The 23,961-nt window shown below is 47.3% G+C and overlaps 1 protein-coding gene across 2 annotated transcripts in view; it reads left to right on the top strand.

The window, feature by feature from the left end:
* Positions 1 to 23,961, top strand: part of DYM (dymeclin) — a 232,536-nt gene that overhangs the window by 6,106 nt on the left and 202,469 nt on the right. For both annotated transcript variants that reach the window (XM_075268966.1, XM_075268958.1), the window contains exon 2: positions 17,929 to 18,110. In XM_075268966.1, coding sequence (XP_075125067.1) covers positions 17,971 to 18,110 — 140 coding nt within the window. In that variant the 5' untranslated portion in view covers positions 17,929 to 17,970. The remainder of the gene's footprint in view (positions 1 to 17,928; positions 18,111 to 23,961) is intronic.

Here is a 23,961-nt window from a genome sequence, read left to right as displayed (position 1 = left end):
GTTGCTTGTCAGCCCTCCCTTGAGAGCAGGCAGCTACATCACTTGGGAAATGAGCAGCTAATCCCAGGCCATAGAAACGCAGTGTCAACAATGAAGTGAATAAATTAAGATAGCGGCCAAACAAAGCAGATTTGATAAAGCAATGTATTAAGAAAAAGTCTTACATCCACATAAACTAGCAGTATAGAGAGGATCCTTGTGATGGGTCAACCCCTTAAAGGAATTTCACATTGGTGTCACACGGCCAGCATGAAGCCTTCTGGTGGGATGACCATATAATACAGTACAACCTTTTTGGAGTCCATTTGGGGTTATATGTACAATTTTGGTATCTCTTCTTTAGACGTGTCTCAGTCTAATGTGTTTGCTATCTGTACAGTCACTGTGATATATTGTGGCTGTGATCTGTAGCAGTGCGGACATCAATATCAGATTGGATGAAGATGCCGCAGCGTTCCGTGACCATTGCCGTATATAGCGTACAATCTGTGCTAGGTATTACAGCTCAGCCCCATTCACTTGACCAATGCATGTGATGTTATAGGCACACAGAAAAGACCATAGCACTCAAGACCCTTCAATCAGCTGATCAGCGGGGGTCCAGGGTGTTGGGCTCCCATCAATCGCATATTGAAATGCTATTCTAAGGATAGCCCATCCATCTATAAGTCCTGGAAATCTCCTTTTGACTAAGGCCACGTATAGCATCAGTTTTTGCTACTGTATTTACGCCACATGGAGACCTCTGCCTTAACAACATAACGTTTTCGTGCCTGATATTGGGTAGGTCCCCTTCCTGCTCTGACTCCTAAAGCATGGACTCCACCAGATCGCTGAAGGTCCCTATGGCATCTGGCTGGCACCAAGACGTGAGCAGCACGTCCTTTAAGACCTGTAAGACATGATGTGTGGCCTTCAGAGAGCAAACGCTGCTACATAGATGCTACATAGTATCAAGATTTGGGGAATTTGGAGGCCAAGTCATCGCCTTTAGAGATGAGCGAGTACTATTTGAAACGGCCATTTCGAATAGCACGCACCCATAGAAAATAATGGGTGCAGCCGGCCACCGGCAAAGTCAGTGAGCTGGCCGCTTCCATTCATTCCTATGGGTGCGTGCTATTCGAAACCGTTTCACTCGCTCATCTCTAATCACCTTCAACTCTTTATCATATCCCTTAAACCATTCTTGGACAATATTGCAGTTTGACAGGTGTATAATTCTGCAGAGGAAGGCCACTGCCGTTAGGGGGCGCCGCTCCCATGAAGGGGGTGTAAATGGTCTGTACAATGTTTAGGTAGGTGGCACATGTCACAGTAACCTCTATATGAATGTCAGGGCCCAAGGTTTGCTCAGAGCATTTGTTCGGGTTGTTCAGACCCTTACGCTTGCTCATGTTTCCTGCTTCCAACACGTTAACATCAACGAGATTGTTCACTTTCTGCTTAATATATTCCACCCGTCGACAGGGGCCATTGTCACCGGATTATCCATGACGTTCATCGCATCTGTTATTTTACTGCAGATGTCAAAATTTATATGGCCCCCACTCAGGAGTGTAGAGACGTCATTGCTCACCTGATGAAAACGCCACGAAAAAAAACCCGCAGCTTTTTTTTTTTTTTTTAACGGTACCTGTAAAGTGAATGAGATTTTGGCTAATCCCATCCACACATTGCAGAAAAATAATCCGCTGTGAAAAAGCAAATTTGAATTATGCCTATGGAAATACTGGTGATTTCCCTATAGCAGTGGTGCCCAATACGTCGATCGCGATCTACCGCTTGATCGCAAAGGAAGTATGGGTCGATTGCGTGACATTTTTTTTATTTATTTTTTTACTTTTTTTTTTTTTTTTTTTGTTTGAACCAGCGCAGGAGAGGGTAGTAGATCTTTTGACTTGGTCATTTTATAAGTAGCTCGCATCCTGAAAAAGTGTGAGCACCCCTGGTCTATAGGTTTAATAAGGGAAGAAAATCTGCTGAGAAAAACTCAGCAAAACGCTGCGGAAGAAAACACGATGCTTTTTTTTTCTACACCATTCTTCGCTGTGTTTCGCGACGTGTGACTTTAGCCAAATAAGCTTAAACCTGGACTTGATCCGTTCAAGGGTTTTGCCTTTATGGCCACTTATCTCGTCTCCTGTGTCCAATCGCTCCGAGTCCAACCACCAGATCCTCTAGAAATCAGGGGACTGGGACCGAAAGTCCCCCTAAGGCCTCTTTGTGCTCTTGTGTGACCAAGGCTCCATTCACTTCTATGGGGCTGCCAGGACTCACCTCTTGTAGCGCCCGCAGCCCCATAGAAGTGAATGGAGCGTTCGTCACACAAGAGCACAAAGAGGCTTTAGGGAGACTTTTGGTCCCACTCCTCTGATTTTTGGCAGATTGGTGGTTGGGCTTACAGAGATCAGACTTATTCCGTGTCCTGTGGATAGGAGATACATGTCCTTAAGGGCACAGCCCCTTGGATGAAGGGGACATACAGTATATACTGATGCAAATGACTGATCAGTAGTCTTTGGGTAAGTTCACAAGCGGCAGATTCGTTGCAGACAATGAATTAAAGTCTGCTACATAGTTGAGAATTGTTTCTGCGACATGTGCATTAATATCTGCTGCTTGGGAACTTTGGGTCTGTTCACACTGTGTTTGCAGTGTATGTTAGGATGGAAGAAGCCGCAGTGTGCGCAGTTCTGTACAGCAGAAGATAAAGGTGACGAGGATCTAATGTTGGATGAATGAAGTCGCACATCTAGGATTTCCCACAGAAGACATTATTCTTAGAATAAGTCATTAAAGCCCCCGGGCCGATCAGCTGTGTGTTCAGGTGATCTCTGCAGCCCCTTAACTGCTTGCTAAGCACAGCGCTATACATTGCAATGGCATATATATGGCTATAAAATGGCTGTGCTTGGTATTGCAGCTCAAGCTATTCACTTGAATGGGACTGAGCTGCGATCAGGCCATGAGATTGATGAATGTGACATCACGTGGCCTGTGAAGTGGAAGCACTGCCCAACACCTGGGACCACGATGGACCTTCTATGGATTGCCTAAGCTTGGGGCTTTCCAGGACATCCATATTGGTGGGTTAGGGTCTGACACTCAAGAACCCCACAGATCATCTGTATCAAGAGACTGCGGCCTCTTTCCTGTGCCAATGACGTTGCGTTCATCAGTCAGCCCAGTCCCATGCAGTACCAAAGCCTTGTACGCTGCTGTACATGTGGATGGAGATGAAATGATTGGCCAGCGATTATTAATGCCTCATTGGTAGTAAAGAAGGCTTATAACATGTGCGTATCTTGTGGGTTCTGTTACCCGGACTGATCAGCGACCCAAACACTTATTCCAGGATTCATCCAAAAGCCATCGCTATAGGTCATGGTTGCGATTTTTTTTTCCCGGCCAGTCCACTGGGGATGCAACATAAAGTGACATTTACTGTTACAATGGTAGCCCATAGACCTCTCAGCGCCATGGTCTCCTGTTTATAGTTTTGGAATGTTTCATAATAGATCTCATCATCCTCCTGAAATCCCTCGCTGCAGCCTCGCAGGTTTGTTGTCATGGCATTGTTTCCAGGGAGCAGAGCCGGGACGTGGGCGCAGTCTCCGCATGTAATATCTATGCTGCTTACTCTCCTGTCAGGACACTTGAGACGTCTTCACATAAGGCTTATTACATAGAGTAACACACATGGGGGTGGAGGTGACCACCTGGCACCTTCCTGCCATTAAATAGCAGCTTTTCTACCTAGAAACATAAAAAAAATCAACTAAATATCTTAATAAACAAACAAAACTATTTTCCTGTATCTGATTCCTGTATTTTCTAAATCTGATTCCTGTAGATGATCGCCAGCGTTACTATATGATGATTTGTGCACCATTAAAAGGGTTGTTACAGGGTGTGAGGATAATTGATAGTGATGACCTCTCCACTGGATGGGATCTCACCATTGTATCATTCAGGGTCCGACACCCAGACCCAGCACTGATCAGCTGATAAGGAAACCGTATATAAAGTACTAGAGGGAGGACCCGGCTTCGCACGGGTATATTACAATTTATGTTTGTGTACTGGCCCCATAAGAATTGTCAAATTTTGCACTGGTGTATTTTGTATGTGGTTTGTGTGTATGTCCATAAGCGTCATGTGATCGTGTGTATCTCATTTTGGATGTCAGTGAAAAACTTGTGATCAGTTGTTATGGATACCTGGAGTAAAGCTGTATCTAATCCTTCCCCGTGTAGTACTGTGTTTAGATGCACGTGTCTAATCCTTGTTGGTGTGGTACTTTGTGCAGATGCACATATCTAATCCTCCCCCTTGTGGAACTGTGTGCTGAGATGCGTATCTAATTCTCTGGCATGTGGTACTGTATGCAGAGGCCTGTATCTAATCCTCCAAAATGTGATACTGTGTGCACACACGTATCTAATCCTCCCCTGTGTGGTATTGTGTGAAGAGGCGCGTATCTAATCCTCCCCCGTGTGATACTGTGTGCTGAGACGCGTATCTAATTCTCTGGCTTGTGGTACTGTGTGCAGAGGCATGTATCTAATCCTCCAAAATGTGATACTGTGTGCACACACGTATCTAATCCTCCCCTGTGTGGTACTGTGTGAAGAGTCACGTATCTAATCCTTCGGCGTGTGGAACTGTGTGTAGACGTGTGTATCTAATCCTACGGCATGTGGTACTCTGTGCAGACGTGTGTATCTAATCCTATGGCATGTACAACTGTGTGCAGACGCGCGTATCTAATCCTCTGGAGTGTGGAACTGTGTGTAGACGCGCGTATCTAATTCTACGGCATGTGGTACTGTGTGCAGACGCGCGTATCTAATCCTCCCCATCTGGTACTGTGTGTAGACGCGCGTATCTAATCCTACGGCATGTGGTACTGTGTGCAGACGCGTGTATCTAATCCTATGGCATGTACAACTGTGTGAAGACACGTGTATCTAATCCTCCACTGTGTGATATTGTGTGAAGAGGTGCGTATCTAATCCTACAGTGTGTGGAACTGTGTGTAGACGCATGTATCCAATCCCCCAGCATGTGGTACTGTGTGCAGACGTGCGTATATAATCCTATGGCATGTGGTACTGTGTGTAGACGCGCGTATCTAATCCTCCCCCATGTGGTACTGTGTGCTGAGATGCGTATCTAATTCTCTGGCTTGTGGTACTGTGTGCAGAGGCATGTATCTAATCCTCCAAAGTGTGGTACTGTGTGCACACACATGTATCTAATCTTTCCCTGTGTGGTATTGTGTGAAGAGGCACGTATCTAATCCTTCGGCGTGTGGAACTGTGTGTAGACGCACGTATCTAATCCTACTGCATGTGGTACTGTGTGAAGACGCGTGTATCTAATCCTATGGCGTGTACAACTGTGTGCAGACGCGCGTATCTAATCCTCTGGAGTGTGGAACTGTGTGTAGACGCGTGTATCTAATCCTAAGGCATGTGGTACTCTGTGCAGATGCGTGTATCTAATCCTATGGCGTGTACAAATGTGTGCAGACGCGTGTATCTAATCCTCTGGAGTGTGGAACTGTGTGTAGACGCCTGTATCTAATCCTTCGGTATGTGGAACCGTGTGTAGATGTACGTATCAAATCCTTCAGTGTGTGGAACTGTGTGCAGAAGCGCGTATTTAATCCTCTGGTTTGTGGGACTGTGTGCAGACCCGTGTATCTAATCCTCTGGTGTGTGATACTGTGTGCTGATCTGTGTATCTAATCCTCTGATGCGTGTATCTCAGTTTGGATATGAGTGTTGTATTGTGCATGTGGAGTGACTGCATGTGTATTGCAGTTGGAATATGAGTGAAAGTCTTGCAGGTTTGTATTGGATAAGGGGGGGGCACTGTGTTTGGAATGCTGTATCTCAGCAACGGTACGTCCGAGCGAGTTGGAGTCTCGTCTTAAACCTTCCCGGATATCTGAAGTATCTCTGTACCAAATTTGGTGAAGATCGGTCCAGTCGTTTGGTTCGCATTAGAGCACAGACAGACAGACAGAAATTCATTTTTATAATATAGGGAGATACGACCTGAAGAAACCCTGATCTTATGAGTGAATGAGAGTGTGGTTGTAGTTCCAGGCACCACCACTACAGTGTACAGACCAGAAGCTGTATACACTGTATGGAGCTCTGTACACTGTAGTGGTGGCGCCTGCAACTGTAAACCATTTCCTATTCAGTTGTAAAGGAGCAGGGCAGCTGGTTATTATACTCCAGAGCTGCGCTCACTATTCTGCTGGTACAGTCACTGTGTACATACATTACATTACTTATCCTGAATTACATCCTGTATTATACTCCAGAGCTGCGCTCACTATTCTGCTGGTACAGTCACTGTGTACATACATTACATTACTTATCCTGTACTGATCCTGAGTTACATCCTGTATTATACTCCAGAGCTGCGCTCACTATTCTGCTGGTACAGTCACTGTGTACATACATTACATTACTTATCCTGTACTGATCCTGAGTTATATCCTGTATTATACTCCAGAGCTGCACTCACTATTCTGCTGGTACAGTCACTGTGTACATACATTACATTACTTATCCTGAATTACATCCTGTATTATACTCCAGAGCTGCACTCACTATTCTGCTGGTACAGTCACTGTGTACATACATTACATTACTTATCCTGAATTACATCCTGTATTATACTCCAGAGCTGCGCTCACTATTCTGCTGGTACAGTCACTGTGTACATACATTACATTACTTATCCTGTACTGATCCTGAGTTACATCCTGTATTATACTCCAGAGCTGCGCTCACTATTCTGCTGGTACAGTCACTGTGTACATACATTACATTACTTATCCTGTACTGATCCTGAGTTACATCCTCTATTATACTCCAGAGCTGCACTCACTATTCTGCTGGTGCAGTCACGGTGTACATACATTACATTACTTATCCTGAATTACATCCTGTATTATACTCCAGAGCTGCGCTCACTATTCTGCTGGTACAGTCACTGTGTACATACATTACATTACTTATCCTGTACTGATCCTGAGTTACATCCTGTATTATACTCCAGAGCTGCGCTCACTATTCTGCTGGTACAGTCACTGTGTACATACATTACATTACTTATCCTGTACTGATCCTGAGTTATATCCTGTATTATACTCCAGAGCTGCACTCACTATTCTGCTGGTACAGTGTATGTACTGTGTACATACATTACTTATCCTGTACTGATCCTGAGTTACATCCTGTATTATACTCCAGAGCTGCACTCACTATTCTGCTGGTACAGTCACTGTGTACATACATTACATTACTTATCCTGTACTGATCCTGAGTTACATCCTGTATTATACTCCAGAGCTGCGCTCACTATTCTGCTGGTACAGTCACTGTGTACATACATTACATTACTTATCCTGTACTGATCCTGAGTTACATCCTCTATTATACTCCAGAGCTGCACTCACTATTCTGCTGGTGCAGTCACTGTGTACATACATTACATTACTTATCCTGTACTGATCCTGAGTTACATCCTCTATTATACTCCAGAGCTGCGCTCACTATTCTGCTACTTTGCAGACTTTACACATGACATGTCTCTCTGTGGTCCTTGCTTGGTGACTTCTATGATGAGCACCAGATACAGTAATGTATGGTAGGGGGATACTCTCTGCCCCTGTAGCTGTTCAGCTGAGATCAGAATTCAGGAATGAGATACTGGGGTGTTTTGTCTCCAGACCTCAGCCCCCCCCCATCTCCAGAGTGCAGTAGGCTGTCTGTGTATCAGTATGTTCTCTATGTATGACAGAAGACTACTGTTACTATTTAGTCTAGTTATTGCCACATGGCCTTTGCCAGGACTGTCTCGTGTTGTAATAAGGATTCTTGAGACTATGACAGGAAAGTCATGAGTGTTTCCTTAAAGGGATATTTTTGTCTTATAAAGTGATGGCACATTTCTGAGATTTACTATCTCTTTGATTGTGGGGTCTGGTGGCCCCTTCATTATTCTTCCTGAGTATCCTGGCTATCTAGCATGTAAGGGGGACCTGCAGCCATCCCCAGTCATCCAAAACACGCAGGCCTCTGTTCCCGGCTTCAGTCCAGGGCGCTACACTCCACAGCTTCTGTCTGCTGTGTTTATTTGGGTGTGTTCTCACAGTCCTCAGGATTCCGGGTCAGATCTTCGGCTGCATTGTTTTACTAGATTGGCATCCTGGTGTGACGTGTAATTAGGACATAAGAGTCACATGTATGTAGGTGTCTGTGCCTGTCCTTGTCATATATTGTAATTAGCAGGGAGTTGTCAGAAGGTGTCAGGGTAATAAAGGAGGTTCTGACTGAAGTCGTACCTAAATAAGTCCCTAACACTGTGTCTGCTATAGGAAGTACAGTTTTCGGATCTAGGGGCAAAATTAAAGGGATTGTCCGGCCCCAAATTGCTTTTTCATACTGATGACCTAGGATAAGTTATCGTCATGTGATCTATGTGGGTCTGACACCCCCGATCCTGCACAGATCAGCCAGGTCCAGCAGTGGTTGGGAAACACGTGCAGGTTCTCCTATTCAAGTAACTTCCCAACAGCCCCTTCCGCTGTACAGCAGTGGTGGCTGGGAATAGGAGAGCCTGTACACTCATCTGTGCAGGGTCCTGGTGATGGATGATACATGAGAGCTAGTGATGGCGGGGGCATCCTGGACGCACAGGCCTCACATCCAGCGTGTATTACTGGGAGGGACATGTTCAAGTGATTCTGTCCGCAGGCTGTAAACTGCATCGCTTGGGACTCTGATAGAAATGAATGGCGAGAGCTGCGTGTCTATTCACATTGGCCATAAGATGAGGTCAGAGGACCCCTATGCTACATACATTACATTACTTATCCTGTACTGATCCTGAGTTACATCCTGTATTATACTCCAGAGCTGCGCTCACTATTCTGCTGGTACAGTCACTGTGTACATACATTACATTACTTATCCTGTACTGATCCTGAGTTACATCCTGTATTATACTCCAGAGCTGCGCTCACTATTCTGCTGGTACAGTCACTGTGTACATACATTACATTACTTATCCTGTACTGATCCTGAGTTACATCCTGTATTATACTCCAGAGCTGCGCTCACTATTCTGCTGGTGCAGTCACTGTGTACTTACATTACATTACTTATCCTGTACTGATCCTGAGTTATATCCTGTATTATACTCCAGAGCTGCGCTCACTATTCTGCTGGTACAGTCACTGTGTACATACATTACATTACTTATCCTGTACTGATCCTGAGTTACATTCTGTATTATACTCCAGAGCTGCACTCACTATTCTGCTCGAGATTGATGCAGGTTCCAAATGTGTATTGTGCATAGGACGTAAGTGTCCAAAATTGAAATTCCCTTTTATTCGATGTGCTTGCTCTGCTGGTATGGCAGGTAGGTGAGCAGTGCTTTGCAGCATAAGCTAGCTAGGTTGGTAAATCTACATCCTGGAACATCATAATTTCAGTGTCAGAGGGCACTGCAAATATTTATTTAGCTTCAGCAGTCATTACATGAGATATATTCATATTCTGGGTGCAGGCTCTGTAATACCTGCCCTAGGCCTGAATTATTCCTGCTCTCACCAGTGTGCACATTCTGTTCTACAACCATATTATCTTGGAGGAAGGAGAACACTGATTTTAGAGAGGACGTTCTGTATTGTACTGCTCTGCCTGACTCTTGATAGGGGGGAGCTCCAAACTACACAACACATTGCTGTTATAGGGGAGGTCCAGACTACACACCAGACTACTGTTATAGGGGGAGGTCCAGACTACACACCAGACTGCTGTTATAGGGGGAGGTCCAGACTACACACCAGACTGCTGTTATAGGGGGAGGTCCAGACTACACACCAGACTGCTGTTATAGGGGGAGGTCCAAACTACACACCAGACTGCTGTTATAGGGGGAGGTACAGACTACACACCAGACTGCTGTTATAGGGGGAGGTCCAGACTACACACCAGACTGCTGTTATAGGGGGAGGTACAGACTACACACCAGACTGCTGTTATAGGGGGAGGTCCAGACTACACACCAGACTGCTGTTATAGGGGAGGTACAGACTACACACCAGACTGCTGTTATAGGGGGAGGTCCAGACTACACAGACTGCTGTTATAGGGGGAGGTCCAGACTACACAGACTGCTGTTATAGAGGGAGGTCCAGACTACACACCAGACTGCTGTTATAGGGGGAGGTACAGACTACACACCAGACTGCTGTTATAGAGGGAGGTCCAGACTACACAGACTGCTGTTATAGGGGGAGGTCCAGACTACACACCGGATTGCTGTTATAGGGGGAGGTCTAGACTACACACCGGATTGCTGTTATAGAGGGAGGTCCAGACTACACACCAGACTGCTGTTATAGAGGGAGGTCCAGACTACACACCGGATTGCTGTTATAGAGGGAGGTCCAGACTACACACCTACTGCTGTTATAGGGGGAAGTCCATACTACACACCAGACTGCTGTTATAGGGGGAGGTCCAGACTACATACCAGACTGCTGTTATAGGGGGAGGTCCAAACTACACACCAGACTGCTGTTATAGGGGGAGGTCCAGACTACACACCAGACTGCTGTAATAGGGGGCGGTACAGACTACACAGACTGCTGTTATAGAGGGAGGTCCAGACTACACACCAGACTGCTGTTATAGAAGGAGGTCCAGACTACACACCATACTGCTGTTATAGGGGAGGTCTAGACTGCACACCGGATTGCTGTTATAGAGGGAGGTCCACACTACACACCAGACTGCTGTTATAGGGGGAAGTCCATACCACACACCAGACTGCTGTTATAGAGGGAGGTCCAGACTACACAGACTGCTGTTATAGGGGGAGGTCCAGACTACACACCGGATTGCTGTTATAGGGGGCGGTCCAGACTACACATACTGTTGTTATAGGGGGCAGTCCAGACTACATACCAGACTGCTGTTATAGGGGGAGGTCCAAACTACACACCAGACTGCTGTTATAGGGGGAGGTCCAGACTACACACCAGACTGCTGTAATAGGGGGCGGTACAGACTACACAGACTGCTGTTATAGAGGGAGGTCCAGACTACACACCAGACTGCTGTTATAGAAGGAGGTCCAGACTACACACCATACTGCTGTTATAGGGGAGGTCTAGACTGCACACCGGATTGCTGTTATAGGGGGAGGTCCAGACTACACAGACTGCTGTTATAGAGGGAGGTCCAGACTACACACCAGACTGCTGTTATAGGGGGAGGTCCAGACTACACAGACTGCTGTTATAGAGGGAGGTCCAGACTACACACCAGACTGCTGTTATAGGGGGAGGTCCAGACTACACACCAGACTGCTGTTATAGAGGGAGGTCCAGACTACACACCAGACTGCTGTAATAGGGGGTGGTACAGACTACACAGAGTGCTGTTATAGAGGGAGGTCCAGACTACACACCAGACTGCTGTTATAGGGGGAGGTCCAGACTACACACCGGATTGCTGTTATAGGGGAGGTCTAGACTACACACCGGATTGCTGTTATAGGGGGAGGTCCAGACTACACAGACTGCTGTTATAGAGGGAGGTCCAGACTACACCTACTGCTGTTATAGGGGGAGGTCCAGACTACACACCAGACTGCTGTTATAGGGGGAGGTCCAGACTACACACCTACTGCTGTTATAGGGGGAGGTCCAGACTACACACCAGACTGCTGTTATAGAGGGAGGTCCAGACTAAACAGACTGCTGTTATAGGGGGAGGTCCAGACTACACACCGGATTGCTGTTATAGGGGGAGGTCCAGACTACACAGACTGCTGTTATAGGGGGAGGTCCAGACTACACACCAGACTGCTGTTATAGGGGGAGGTCCAGACTACACAGACTGCTGTTATAGGGGGAGGTCCAGACTACACACCGGATTGCTGTTATAGGGGGAGGTCCAGACTACACACCAGACTGCTGTTATAGGGGGAGGTCCAGACTACACACAAGACTGCTGTTATAGGGGGAGGTCCAAACTACACATCAGACTGCTGTTATAGGGGGAGGTCCAGACTACACAGACTGCTGTTATAGGGGCAGGTCTGGACTACACACCAGACTGCTGTTATAGGGGGAGGTCCGGACTACACACCAGACTGCTGTTATAGGGGCAGGTCCGGACTACACACCAGACTACTGTTATAGGGGGAGGTCCAAACTACACACCAGACTGCTGTTATAGGGGCAGGTCCAGACTATACACCAGACTGCTGTAATAGGGGGCGGTACAGACTACACAGACTGCTGTTATAGAGGGAGGTCCAGACTACACACCAGACTGCTGTTATAGGGGGAGGTCCAGACTACACACCGGATTGCTGTTATAGGGGAGGTCTGTTATAGGGGGAGGTCCAGACTACACACTAGACTGCTGTTATAGGGGGAGGTCCAGACTACACACCAGACTGCTGTTATAGAGGGAGGTCCAGACTACACACTGGATTGCTGTTATAGAGGGAGGTCCAGACTACACACCAGACTGCTGTAATAGGGGGCGGTACAGACTACACAGACTGCTGTTATAGAGGGAGGTCCAGACTACACACCAGACTGCTGTTATAGGGGGAGGTCCAGACTACACACCGGATTGCTGTTATAGGGGAGGTCTAGACTACACACCGGATTGCTGTTATAGGGGGAGGTCCAGACTACACAGACTGCTGTTATAGAGGGAGGTCCAGACTACACCTACTGCTGTTATAGGGGGAGGTCCAGACTACACACCAGACTGCTGTTATAGGGGGAGGTCCAGACTACACACCAGACTGCTGTTATAGAGGGAGGTCCAGACTACACACCAGACTGCTGTTATAGGGGGAGGTCCAGACTACACACCTACTGCTGTTATAGGGGGAGGTCCAGACTACACACCAGACTGCTGTTATAGAGGGAGGTCCAGACTACACACCAGACTGCTGTTATAGAGGGAGGTCCAGACTACACACCAGACTGCTGTTATAGGGGGAGGTCCAGACTACACACCTACTGCTGTTATAGGGGGAGGTCCAGACTACACACCAGACTGCTGTTATAGGGGGAGGTCCAGACTACACACCTACTGCTGTTATAGGGGGAGGTCCAGACTACACACCAGACTGCTGTTATAGAGGGAGGTCCAGACTACACACCGGATTGCTGTTATAGGGGGAGGTCCAGACTACACACCGGATTGCTGTTATAGGGGGAGGTCCAGACTACACACCAGACTGCTGTTATAGGGGGAGGTCCAGACTACACACCAGACTGCTGTTATAGGGGGAGGTCCAGACTACACACCTACTGCTGTTATAGGGGGAGGTCCAGACTACACACCTACTGCTGTTATAGGGGGAGGTCCAGACTACACACCAGACTGCTGTTATAGAGGGAGGTCCAGACTACACACCGGATTGCTGTTATAGGGGGAGGTCCAGACTACACAGACTGCTGTTATAGGGGGAGGTCCAGACTACACACCAGACTGCTGTTATAGGGGGAGGTCCAGACTACACACCAGACTGCTGTTATAGAGGGAGGTCCAGACTACACACCAGACTGCTGTTATAGAGGGAGGTCCAGACTACACAGACTGCTGTTATAGGGGGAGGTCCAGACTACACACCAGACTGCTGTTATAGGGGGAGGTCCAGACTACACACCAGACTGCTGTTATAGGGGGGAGGTCCAGACTACACACCAGACTGCTGTTATAGAGGGAGGTCCAGACTACACAGACTGCTGTTATAGGGGGAGGTCCAGACTACACAGACTGCTGTTATAGGGGGAGGTCCAGACTACACACAAGACTGCTGTTATAGGGGGAGGTCCAAACTACACACCAGACTGCTGTTATAGGGGGAGGTCCAGACTACACAGACTGCTGTTATAGGGGGAGGTCCAGACTACACACCAGACTGCTGTTATAGGGGGAGGTCCGGACTACACACCAGACTGCTGTTATAGGGGGAGGTCCAAACTACACACCAGACTGCTGTTATAGGGGCAGGTCCAGACTACACAACACATTGCTGTTATAGGGGGCGGTACAGACTGCTGTTATAGGAGGCGGTCCAGACTACACACCAGACTGCTGTTATAGGGGGAGGTCCAGACTACACACCAGACTGCTGTTATAGGGGGAGGTCGGACTACACACCAGACTGCTGTTATAGAGGGAGGTCCAGACTACACACCAGACTGCTGTTATAGGGGGAGGTCCAGACTACACAGACTGCTGTTATAGAGGGAGGTCCAGACTACACACCAGACTGCTGTTATAGGGGGAGGTCCAGACTACACAGACTGCTGTTATAGAGGGAGGTCCAGACTACACACCAGACTGCTGTTATAGGGGGAGGTCCAGACTACACACCAGACTGCTGTTATAGAGGGAGGTCCAGACTACACACCAGACTGCTGTAATAGGGGGTGGTACAGACTACACAGAGTGCTGTTATAGAGGGAGGTCCAGACTACACACCAGACTGCTGTTATAGGGGGAGGTCCAGACTACACACCGGATTGCTGTTATAGGGGAGGTCTAGACTACACACCGGATTGCTGTTATAGGGGGAGGTCCAGACTACACAGACTGCTGTTATAGAGGGAGGTCCAGACTACACCTACTGCTGTTATAGGGGGAGGTCCAGACTACACACCAGACTGCTGTTATAGGGGGAGGTCCAGACTACACACCTACTGCTGTTATAGGGGGAGGTCCAGACTACACACCAGACTGCTGTTATAGAGGGAGGTCAAGACTACACAGACTGCTGTTATAGGGGGAGGTCCAGACTACACACCAGACTGCTGTTATAGAGGGAGGTCCAGACTAAACAGACTGCTGTTATAGGGGGAGGTCCAGACTACACACCGGATTGCTGTTATAGGGGGAGGTCCAGACTACACAGACTGCTGTTATAGGGGGAGGTCCAGACTACACACCAGACTGCTGTTATAGGGGGAGGTCCAGACTACACAGACTGCTGTTATAGGGGGAGGTCCAGACTACACACCGGATTGCTGTTATAGGGGGAGGTCCAGACTACACACCAGACTGCTGTTATAGGGGGAGGTCCAGACTACACACAAGACTGCTGTTATAGGGGGAGGTCCAAACTACACATCAGACTGCTGTTATAGGGGGAGGTCCAGACTACACAGACTGCTGTTATAGGGGCAGGTCTGGACTACACACCAGACTGCTGTTATAGGGGGAGGTCCGGACTACACACCAGACTGCTGTTATAGGGGCAGGTCCGGACTACACACCAGACTACTGTTATAGGGGGAGGTCCAAACTACACACCAGACTGCTGTTATAGGGGCAGGTCCAGACTATACACCAGACTGCTGTAATAGGGGGCGGTACAGACTACACAGACTGCTGTTATAGAGGGAGGTCCAGACTACACACCAGACTGCTGTTATAGGGGGAGGTCCAGACTACACACCGGATTGCTGTTATAGGGGAGGTCTGTTATAGGGGGAGGTCCAGACTACACACTAGACTGCTGTTATAGGGGGAGGTCCAGACTACACACCAGACTGCTGTTATAGAGGGAGGTCCAGACTACACACTGGATTGCTGTTATAGAGGGAGGTCCAGACTACACACCAGACTGCTGTAATAGGGGGCGGTACAGACTACACAGACTGCTGTTATAGAGGGAGGTCCAGACTACACACCAGACTGCTGTTATAGGGGGAGGTCCAGACTACACACCGGATTGCTGTTATAGGGGAGGTCTAGACTACACACCGGATTGCTGTTATAGGGGGAGGTCCAGACTACACAGACTGCTGTTATAGGGGGAGGTCCAGACTACACACCAGACTGCTGTTATAGGGGGAGGTCCAGACTACACACCGGATTGCTGTTATAGGGGGAGGTCCAGACTACACAGACTGCTGTTATAGGGGGAGGTCCAGACTACACACCAGACTGCTGTTATAGAGGGAGGTCCAGACTACACCTACTGCTGTTATAGGGGGAGGTCCAGACTACACACCAGACTGCTGTTATAGGGGGAGGTCCAGACTACACACCAGACTGCTGTTATAGAGGGAGGTCCAGACTACACACTAGACTGCTGTTATAGGGGGAGGTCCAGACTACACACCTACTGCTGTTATAGGGGGAGGTCCAGACTACACACCAGACTGCTGTTATAGAGGGAGGTCCAGACTACACACCAGACTGCTGTTATAGAGGGAGGTCCAGACTACACACCAGACTGCTGTTATAGGGGGAGGTCCAGACTACACACCTACTGCTGTTATAGGGGGAGGTCCAGACTACACACCAGACTGCTGTTATAGGGGGAGGTCCAGACTACACACCAGACTGCTGTTATAGGGGGAGGTCCAGACTACACACCTACTGCTGTTATAGGGGGAGGTCCAGACTACACACCAGACTGCTGTTATAGAGGGAGGTCCAGACTACACACCGGATTGCTGTTATAGGGGGAGGTCCAGACTACACACCAGACTGCTGTTATAGGGGGAGGTCCAGACTACACACCAGACTGCTGTTATAGGGGGAGGTCCAGACTACACACCTACTGCTGTTATAGGGGGAGGTCCAGACTACACACCTACTGCTGTTATAGGGGGAGGTCCAGACTACACACCAGACTGCTGTTATAGAGGGAGGTCCAGACTACACACCGGATTGCTGTTATAGGGGGAGGTCCAGACTACACAGACTGCTGTTATAGGGGGAGGTCCAGACTACACACCAGACTGCTGTTATAGGGGGAGGTCCAGACTACACACCAGACTGCTGTTATAGAGGGAGGTCCAGACTACACACCAGACTGCTGTTATAGAGGGAGGTCCAGACTACACAGACTGCTGTTATAGGGGGAGGTCCAGACTACACACCAGACTGCTGTTATAGGGGGAGGTCCAGACTACACACCAGACTGCTGTTATAGGGGGAGGTCCAGACTACACACCAGACTGCTGTTATAGAGGGAGGTCCAGACTACACAGACTGCTGTTATAGGGGGAGGTCCAGACTACACAGACTGCTGTTATAGGGGGAGGTCCAGACTACACACAAGACTGCTGTTATAGGGGGAGGTCCAAACTACACACCAGACTGCTGTTATAGGGGGAGGTCCAGACTACACAGACTGCTGTTATAGGGGGAGGTCCAGACTACACACCAGACTGCTGTTATAGGGGGAGGTCCGGACTACACACCAGACTGCTGTTATAGGGGGAGGTCCAAACTACACACCAGACTGCTGTTATAGGGGCAGGTCCAGACTACACAACACATTGCTGTTATAGGGGGCGGTACAGACTGCTGTTATAGGAGGCGGTCCAGACTACATACCAGACTGCTGTTATAGGGGGAGGTCCAGACTACACACCAGACTGCTGTTATAGGGGGAGGTCGGACTACACACCAGACTGCTGTTATAGGGGGAGGTCCAAACTACACACCAGACTGCTGTTATAGGGGCAGGTCCAGACTACACAACACATTGCTGTTATAGGGGGCGGTACAGACTGCTGTTATAGGAGGCGGTCCAGACTACATACCAGACTGCTGTTATAGGGGAAGGTCCAGGTACATAGAAATATGTTTTCCCTTAAGCTTCCTGCTGGACTCTTACTAACACTGGTTACTTTTAACTCTTCTCTAAAGATGGAGTCCTCCTCTGCCCTCTCCTCAGAGCTATACTATATGTTAGTGCACTTTGTATTAACCATTGCACCTGATGTATGGCGCTATTGTTATACCAAGCAGTGTTCAGTACATTGATTTGTCGCCTGCTCTCCCCATCCCGTTGACTAGTCACTGACTCCTGTGTGTTTTCCCTCCATAGGTTCCTTGGTAGGAATGAACAGGTTGCTGCACTTCTAGCAACATGGGTGCCAACAGCAGCACTATAAATGAACTCTCGGAGAACGACTACTTGAAGAAGCTGTCAGGAACCGAGGCCATTTCTGAGAATGAGCCCTTCTGGAACCAGCTGCTGTCATTTACCTTCAGTACTCCAACAAACAGGTAGCTCCTCCGCACCTTTTCCTTTCCTTATTGTGGTTCCAGAATGACTAAAATGATCATAGTGGGTTTCCTTGACAGCTGGGGGCCTGACAGAGACGTTGCGGAAGTGCAGCTTTTTTTGTTGCAGATTTTGCTTCGTTTTTTTTTTGAGCCAGGAAAGGATTTAGCAGAAGGGAGAAGTATAAGAACTTCCTAGATATTTTCCGTTCCTTTTGTAGCCACTCTTGACTTTGGGTTCAAAAAATTGCAGCAAAATCTGCAACAACAAAACACTGCGTTAAGGGGCAACACGGTGGCTCAGTGGTTAGCACTGCAGCCTTGCAGCACTAGTGTCCTGGGTTCGATTCCTGCCAGGAACAACATCTGCAAGGAGTTTGTAAGTTCTACCCGTGTTTGCGTGGATTTCCTCCCATTCTACAAAAGACATACTGATAAGGAAAAAAAAAGTACAGCCTAAGGTAAATTTCACACAATTGGAGTCAGATATCTGCTTCAGATTTCTCTTCATTTGCTGCCCCCCTGGATCAGCGTTGCAGAATCCTGTAGCAGTGTACTGTCATGTCGCTATGGGTTCCTGCTGCTGGTGAGGCCCAGATGTATGGGGACTAGAAAGTAAAGTGATTCGCACCGTGGTAGGATGGAGAAGGACTGTTACTTTTTCTGCATGCTGCTTCCCCCTCTGGCTAAAAGCAATGGGAGTCAGAATCATTGTGACTGGAAGTGCTAGAGAATTCTGCTAGAAATGCACCACTCTCTCCATTTTTTGGCCTAAGCCCACTTGGGGGCACCTGACCCCAACAAATTTACTATAACTCAGGCCAGAAAGCTGTTGTGAGATATATCTAAATCTACACCAATTCCTGACTGTGCAGATCTCAATCGTGATTCATGGGGGTGCCGGAGCCTCTCAGTGGTTCAGGAGAATCTCGCACAAGCTACAGCTCCTTATAGACCAGGGGTTTATTGGCCCAAATCCATATGTGGCCACGTTTAAAAAAATAAAACAAACAACCTTTGTTCTTACCTAGAGATGAGTCTGAGTCTCGCCTGACTCCTCTCTGGTTCTGCAAGCACAGAAAAATAAAGCCTAAAAAAAAAAAACCATCACCTCATTTTACAGAATAATGGAATCATAAGTGATCAAAAAGTCCAATGTAACCCAAAATGGTACCAATGGAAAGTACAACACTTCTTACAGAAATCAGTATGTGGTGATGACTCGCAGAGTAGTCACATCCTTCTTTTGCAGATTTTATTTTTATTTTTTCTTAAATTGAATTTAATTTTTTATTAACCAGATTCAGACTGTCCATTGACTATATATACGTCAGGACAGTCGTCATCTTACTCTATTGCTGGAAAGATTGAGGTGTCAGACAGCAGTTGACTCCCTCTTTGAGAAGACATGCATGCTTGGCCCAGTGTGTGTGTCTATGGTGGGTATAAGAGGATATAGATGATGTCCGGACCAGCGTAATATTGGTATTTATTCTACTGATATTTTCTGGTCTCATTAGTGTACAATGGAAGCTCTTTGGGGATGACGCCAATTAGTATATTCCTCGTGAGGTCTCCATGCACACCAACCTATAGAAACGGCACATTTTGTAAAAATTATTACCAAGCAGTGTCATAGCGCTGACATATACCAGAGAGTTCATGAGAGAGTGTCAGTCATGGTATAGGCAGATGCTGGGCTCAGTCTTCCTGTGTGATTACATTGTACCAGTAAGTGCAGGGGGGCAGTACAAAAAGGAATGTTCACATAGCGAAATCTGACAAATTCCAGCCCCAAAAATCAATGGCCGCTTCTTTCCTTGGTTCTGCCTCCCATCGTTTCAGGCAGGATGCGGTAGAGACATTTCCTTATCGTTCCTGCCGTGGATTCTGCCGCATGAAGCTTCCTGCACATTAGGCCCCTTCATTGGTTTTGGGATGCCAGGGCTCTGCTTTGCCGTTCCACCACTGGGAGCGGAAGGTCTGGAAGAGGATGTCACTCTCAAATTCCTCTTCATTTTCCACTGTGTGCAATTACTCTAACAGTATGTTAACATGGTGAAAACTGGCCCTGAGTTTGATGCAGATTCCACCCTAATATTACCGGCAGGTTCGTCCCTGATTCTGCTTACAATAAGGCATGATACTAAAAAAAAATTTAGCGTCCTGCTTGATCTTGCGGCACAAAACTTCCCGCTCTTTAGGTCCATTCTTTTGGGCCTAATCAGGGTTCTGAATAGAAAAGGAATTTGAGATGGGTGTATGAACCCGACATAAACCTGTTATGTCTGTATGTGATCATAAAGGGGTTTCCAGGCTAACAACATTAGTCTTCTATGTCCAAGACAGGGTATAAGTTTCTGATCATTGGGGACCCCCAGCAATCATGAGAACGGGGTACCAGAGTCCCAGAAGTGAGCGTCTATAGTACTGACGGAGATGGCCGGAGTACAGCGCTCCACCAGTCTAATGCAGTGAATGGAGAATTGTTACACACGTGCACCACCGTTCCACCCGCAGGGTCCTGTGTTCTTGTGATCACTCGGCATCCTGTGGTCGGACCACCAGCAAAGTGGAAATAAGGGTGGAGCTAATAAAGGTTGACGTGAGTTTATGGTCAGATGTAAATGATTACATGCTGGGCTGTGGAGACTGTAGGCCAAACCACTGCCATTTCTGGTCCACATGTGATCATCCTAGCCGATCATGTGGTGGTGGCACTGGCATGGCTCCTGTGCCACAGGGTGTCACTCTTCTGAGACCCCCATATGGCTACCAGTGTTTGATTCCCCACCTTAGATGATAAATAGTATTGCACTGTTAAGGCCATAACCACAAACTATTCATTGAAGGGGTTTTCTGGGTTACAAATATTGGATGACCTAACCTAAGGATAGGTTATCGATATCCGAGTGATGGATATCCGATATCCGGCGCCTCCACTGATCAGCAGCTGATACACAGAGAATAGAGCTGGAAGGAGAGAGTGCTGTTCTCTGCGTAGTGGCCAATCCAGGTACTGCAGATCAGCGCACTTGGATAACAGCTAAGCTGCAGTTACTTGGTTCATCCACTACATAGAGAAAAGCGCTGTCTGCTTCCTGCTCTGTTCTCTGTGCAAGTATAGATTCTGCAGCGGAGTCTATGGGTTTGTCTGCCTGTTCCCGTTGCTACTAAAATTATTGTGAATGAGTAGCGTAGCTCCTGGCATGTAAACAGCTGTGCGCTCCTGCACATGGCTGATCTGCGGGGTCCCGACAGACCACCACCGACCTAAAATTGATCACCTGTCTGAAGGAAAGCCCATTAGTTTGATAACCCCTTTACTGTCTATTGCCTGCAACATATAAATGTGTTCATTTGCACTATTGCACTGTGTACACTAGATGGCGCACTTACAACATAAATCAATAGAAATCTTCTGTAACCCGTGTCTCTTATGGCTGAGAGGAGCAGTAACATTACATCCATTATATCTGGGCACTTAGGTGTCAAGGCTTGTCAAGGTTTAAAAGGACTTATTACAGTAGCTTTGACCCCTTAAATCTGCTGCATATGCTATATAGGGGATAGGAAGAACAGTATAAGAGGAAGTCCATGTTGTAAAGCCCCTGGTCATCTCAATAGACTAGGATACAGCACCTTCCCTTACAGTACCCCTCCCCTCTATTCTGAGTGACCACTTTAGCACCTTCCTAATTTGATGATGGAGTAGTCACTCTGTACCGAAGTATATACTCCTCAGTGACGTCCTTGACTCCTGTATGGTCATTTTGTAAATCACAGTCCATTGAGGGATTGCCCTTTAAGTGTCACAATCTACACCACAAGCAGCTCCAAAAGAAACCTCAGTCCTAAGCACAATAGTCTCAGGTGCTAGAAGGTGACAGCCAGTGACTTAAAGCTAGCTTAGCCTGAAGTAGTAGTTGTATGCAGATTTATTAGATACTAGCATCTGCCCGCGACTTCGTCTGCGTGTTGTTGTTGGCGATGATCCGCTTATATTTAGCCAATTGTTGTTGTCGATGATCCACCTGCTCCCTCATCTCGGCTCTGCTACATCGCTGCAGATGCACAGCATGCCCAGCTGTATGTACATCTCTGCATATGGAGAGCCTTCTCAGCTGTGCTACAGTGCTGCCTAATCTCTGCTACATCTGGCCATTTGGAATACATGGGCGTTCATATGTCTGAGCAGCTTCTCTGTTAGAAATGGCTGAACGGATGTGGCAGAAGTTTGCCACAGTTTGATCCGCCTGTTCCCGCGTCTCAGCTCTGCTACATTACTGCATATGCGCAGGATATCCAGCTGTATGTCCATCTTTGCATATGGAGAATTTGCTGAGTTGTGCTGCAACATCCGGCAATTGTGATTACAGGGGTTTGGTTATGTGCGTGTCTGAGCTGCTTTAGTGTTTGAAACGTCTGAATGGATGTTGCTGAAATTTGCCACAGTTCTACCCCCTCCTCCATCAGAGGCTGAACAGCACATTCCCCGTCGTACTCACAGCCACTCGATACCTGATATACTCCTGTTGCCCACACACAGCCTGCATGTTCTGTACTCTCCTGATCTTCCATGAGACTCCATTTCCTGCAGCTTTCACACTGTCTAGTTTCCTCCTATATAGCTTCACCCACAAAATAGCATGTAGCTCCTCCCACCCAATAGTGTGATCCTGTCAGAGAAGGGATCAAGGACCTGTGATGATGTCATCACAGGTCCTTTAGTGTACTCTGAAACTAAATTCGTTCATAGCGGTTGTGAAGTTACGTAATTTACCGGGATAAAAAGTAGCCTAGGTTTTAATCAGGTTCCAATCTATGTATGTGGCAAATTTCAGCCAAATCCGTTCAGCCGTTTTGGCGTGATTGAGGAACAAACATTTTATAATATAATATTAGTAGGATAGGATATATCACAGAGCTCAGCTTCTCTCCTCTATCCTATAATCCTATATATAACACAGCTCAGCTTCTCTCCTCTATCATATAACCTATATATCACAGAGCTCAGCTTCTCTCCTCTATCATATAACCCTATATATCACAGAGCTCAGCTTCTCTCCTCTATCATATAACCTATATATCACAGAGCTCAGCTTCTCTCCTCTATCATATAACCTATATATCACAGAGCTCAGCTTCTCTCCTCTATCATATAACCCTATATATCACAGAGCTCAGCTTCTCTCCTCTATCATATAACCTACTAGAGGGAGGACCCGGCTTCGCACGGGTATATTACATTTTATGTTTGTGTAGTGGCCCCATAAGAAATGTCCAATTTTGCACTGGTGTATTTTGTATGCGGTTTGTGTGTATGTCCATAAGCGTCATGTGATTGTGTGTATCTCATTTTGGATATCAGTGAAAAACCTGTGATCAGTTGTTATGGATACCTGGAGTAAAGCTGTATCTAATCCTTCCCCGTGTAGTACTGTGTTTAGACTCAAGTATCTAATCCGTGTTGGTGTGGTACTGTTTGCAGATGCACATATCTAATCCTCCGGCGTGTGGTACTGTGTGCAGATGTGTGTATCTAATCCTCCCCTGTGTGGCATTGTGTGAAGAGGCACGTATCTAATCCTCCGGTAAGTGAAACTGTGTGTAGACGTGCATATCTAATCTTACGGCATGTGGTACTATGTGCAGATGCGCGTATCTAATCTTCTGGCGTTGTAGTACCGTGTGCAGACAGGTGTATCTAATCCTCTGGCGTGAGGTACTTTGTGCAGATGCGCGTATCTAATCCTCCCCAGTGTGGTACTGTGTGCTGAGAAGCGTATCTAATTATCTGGCATGTGGTACTGAGTGCAGAGGCATGTATCTAATCCTCCAAAGTGTGGTACTG

Source organism: Leptodactylus fuscus, chromosome 1 (genome assembly GCF_031893055.1).
Source record: "Leptodactylus fuscus isolate aLepFus1 chromosome 1, aLepFus1.hap2, whole genome shotgun sequence".
Classification (NCBI taxonomy): domain Eukaryota; kingdom Metazoa; phylum Chordata; class Amphibia; order Anura; family Leptodactylidae; genus Leptodactylus; species Leptodactylus fuscus.
The sequence above is the reverse complement of the archived record's forward strand: the minus strand, read 5'-3'. Positions and strand labels throughout refer to the sequence as shown.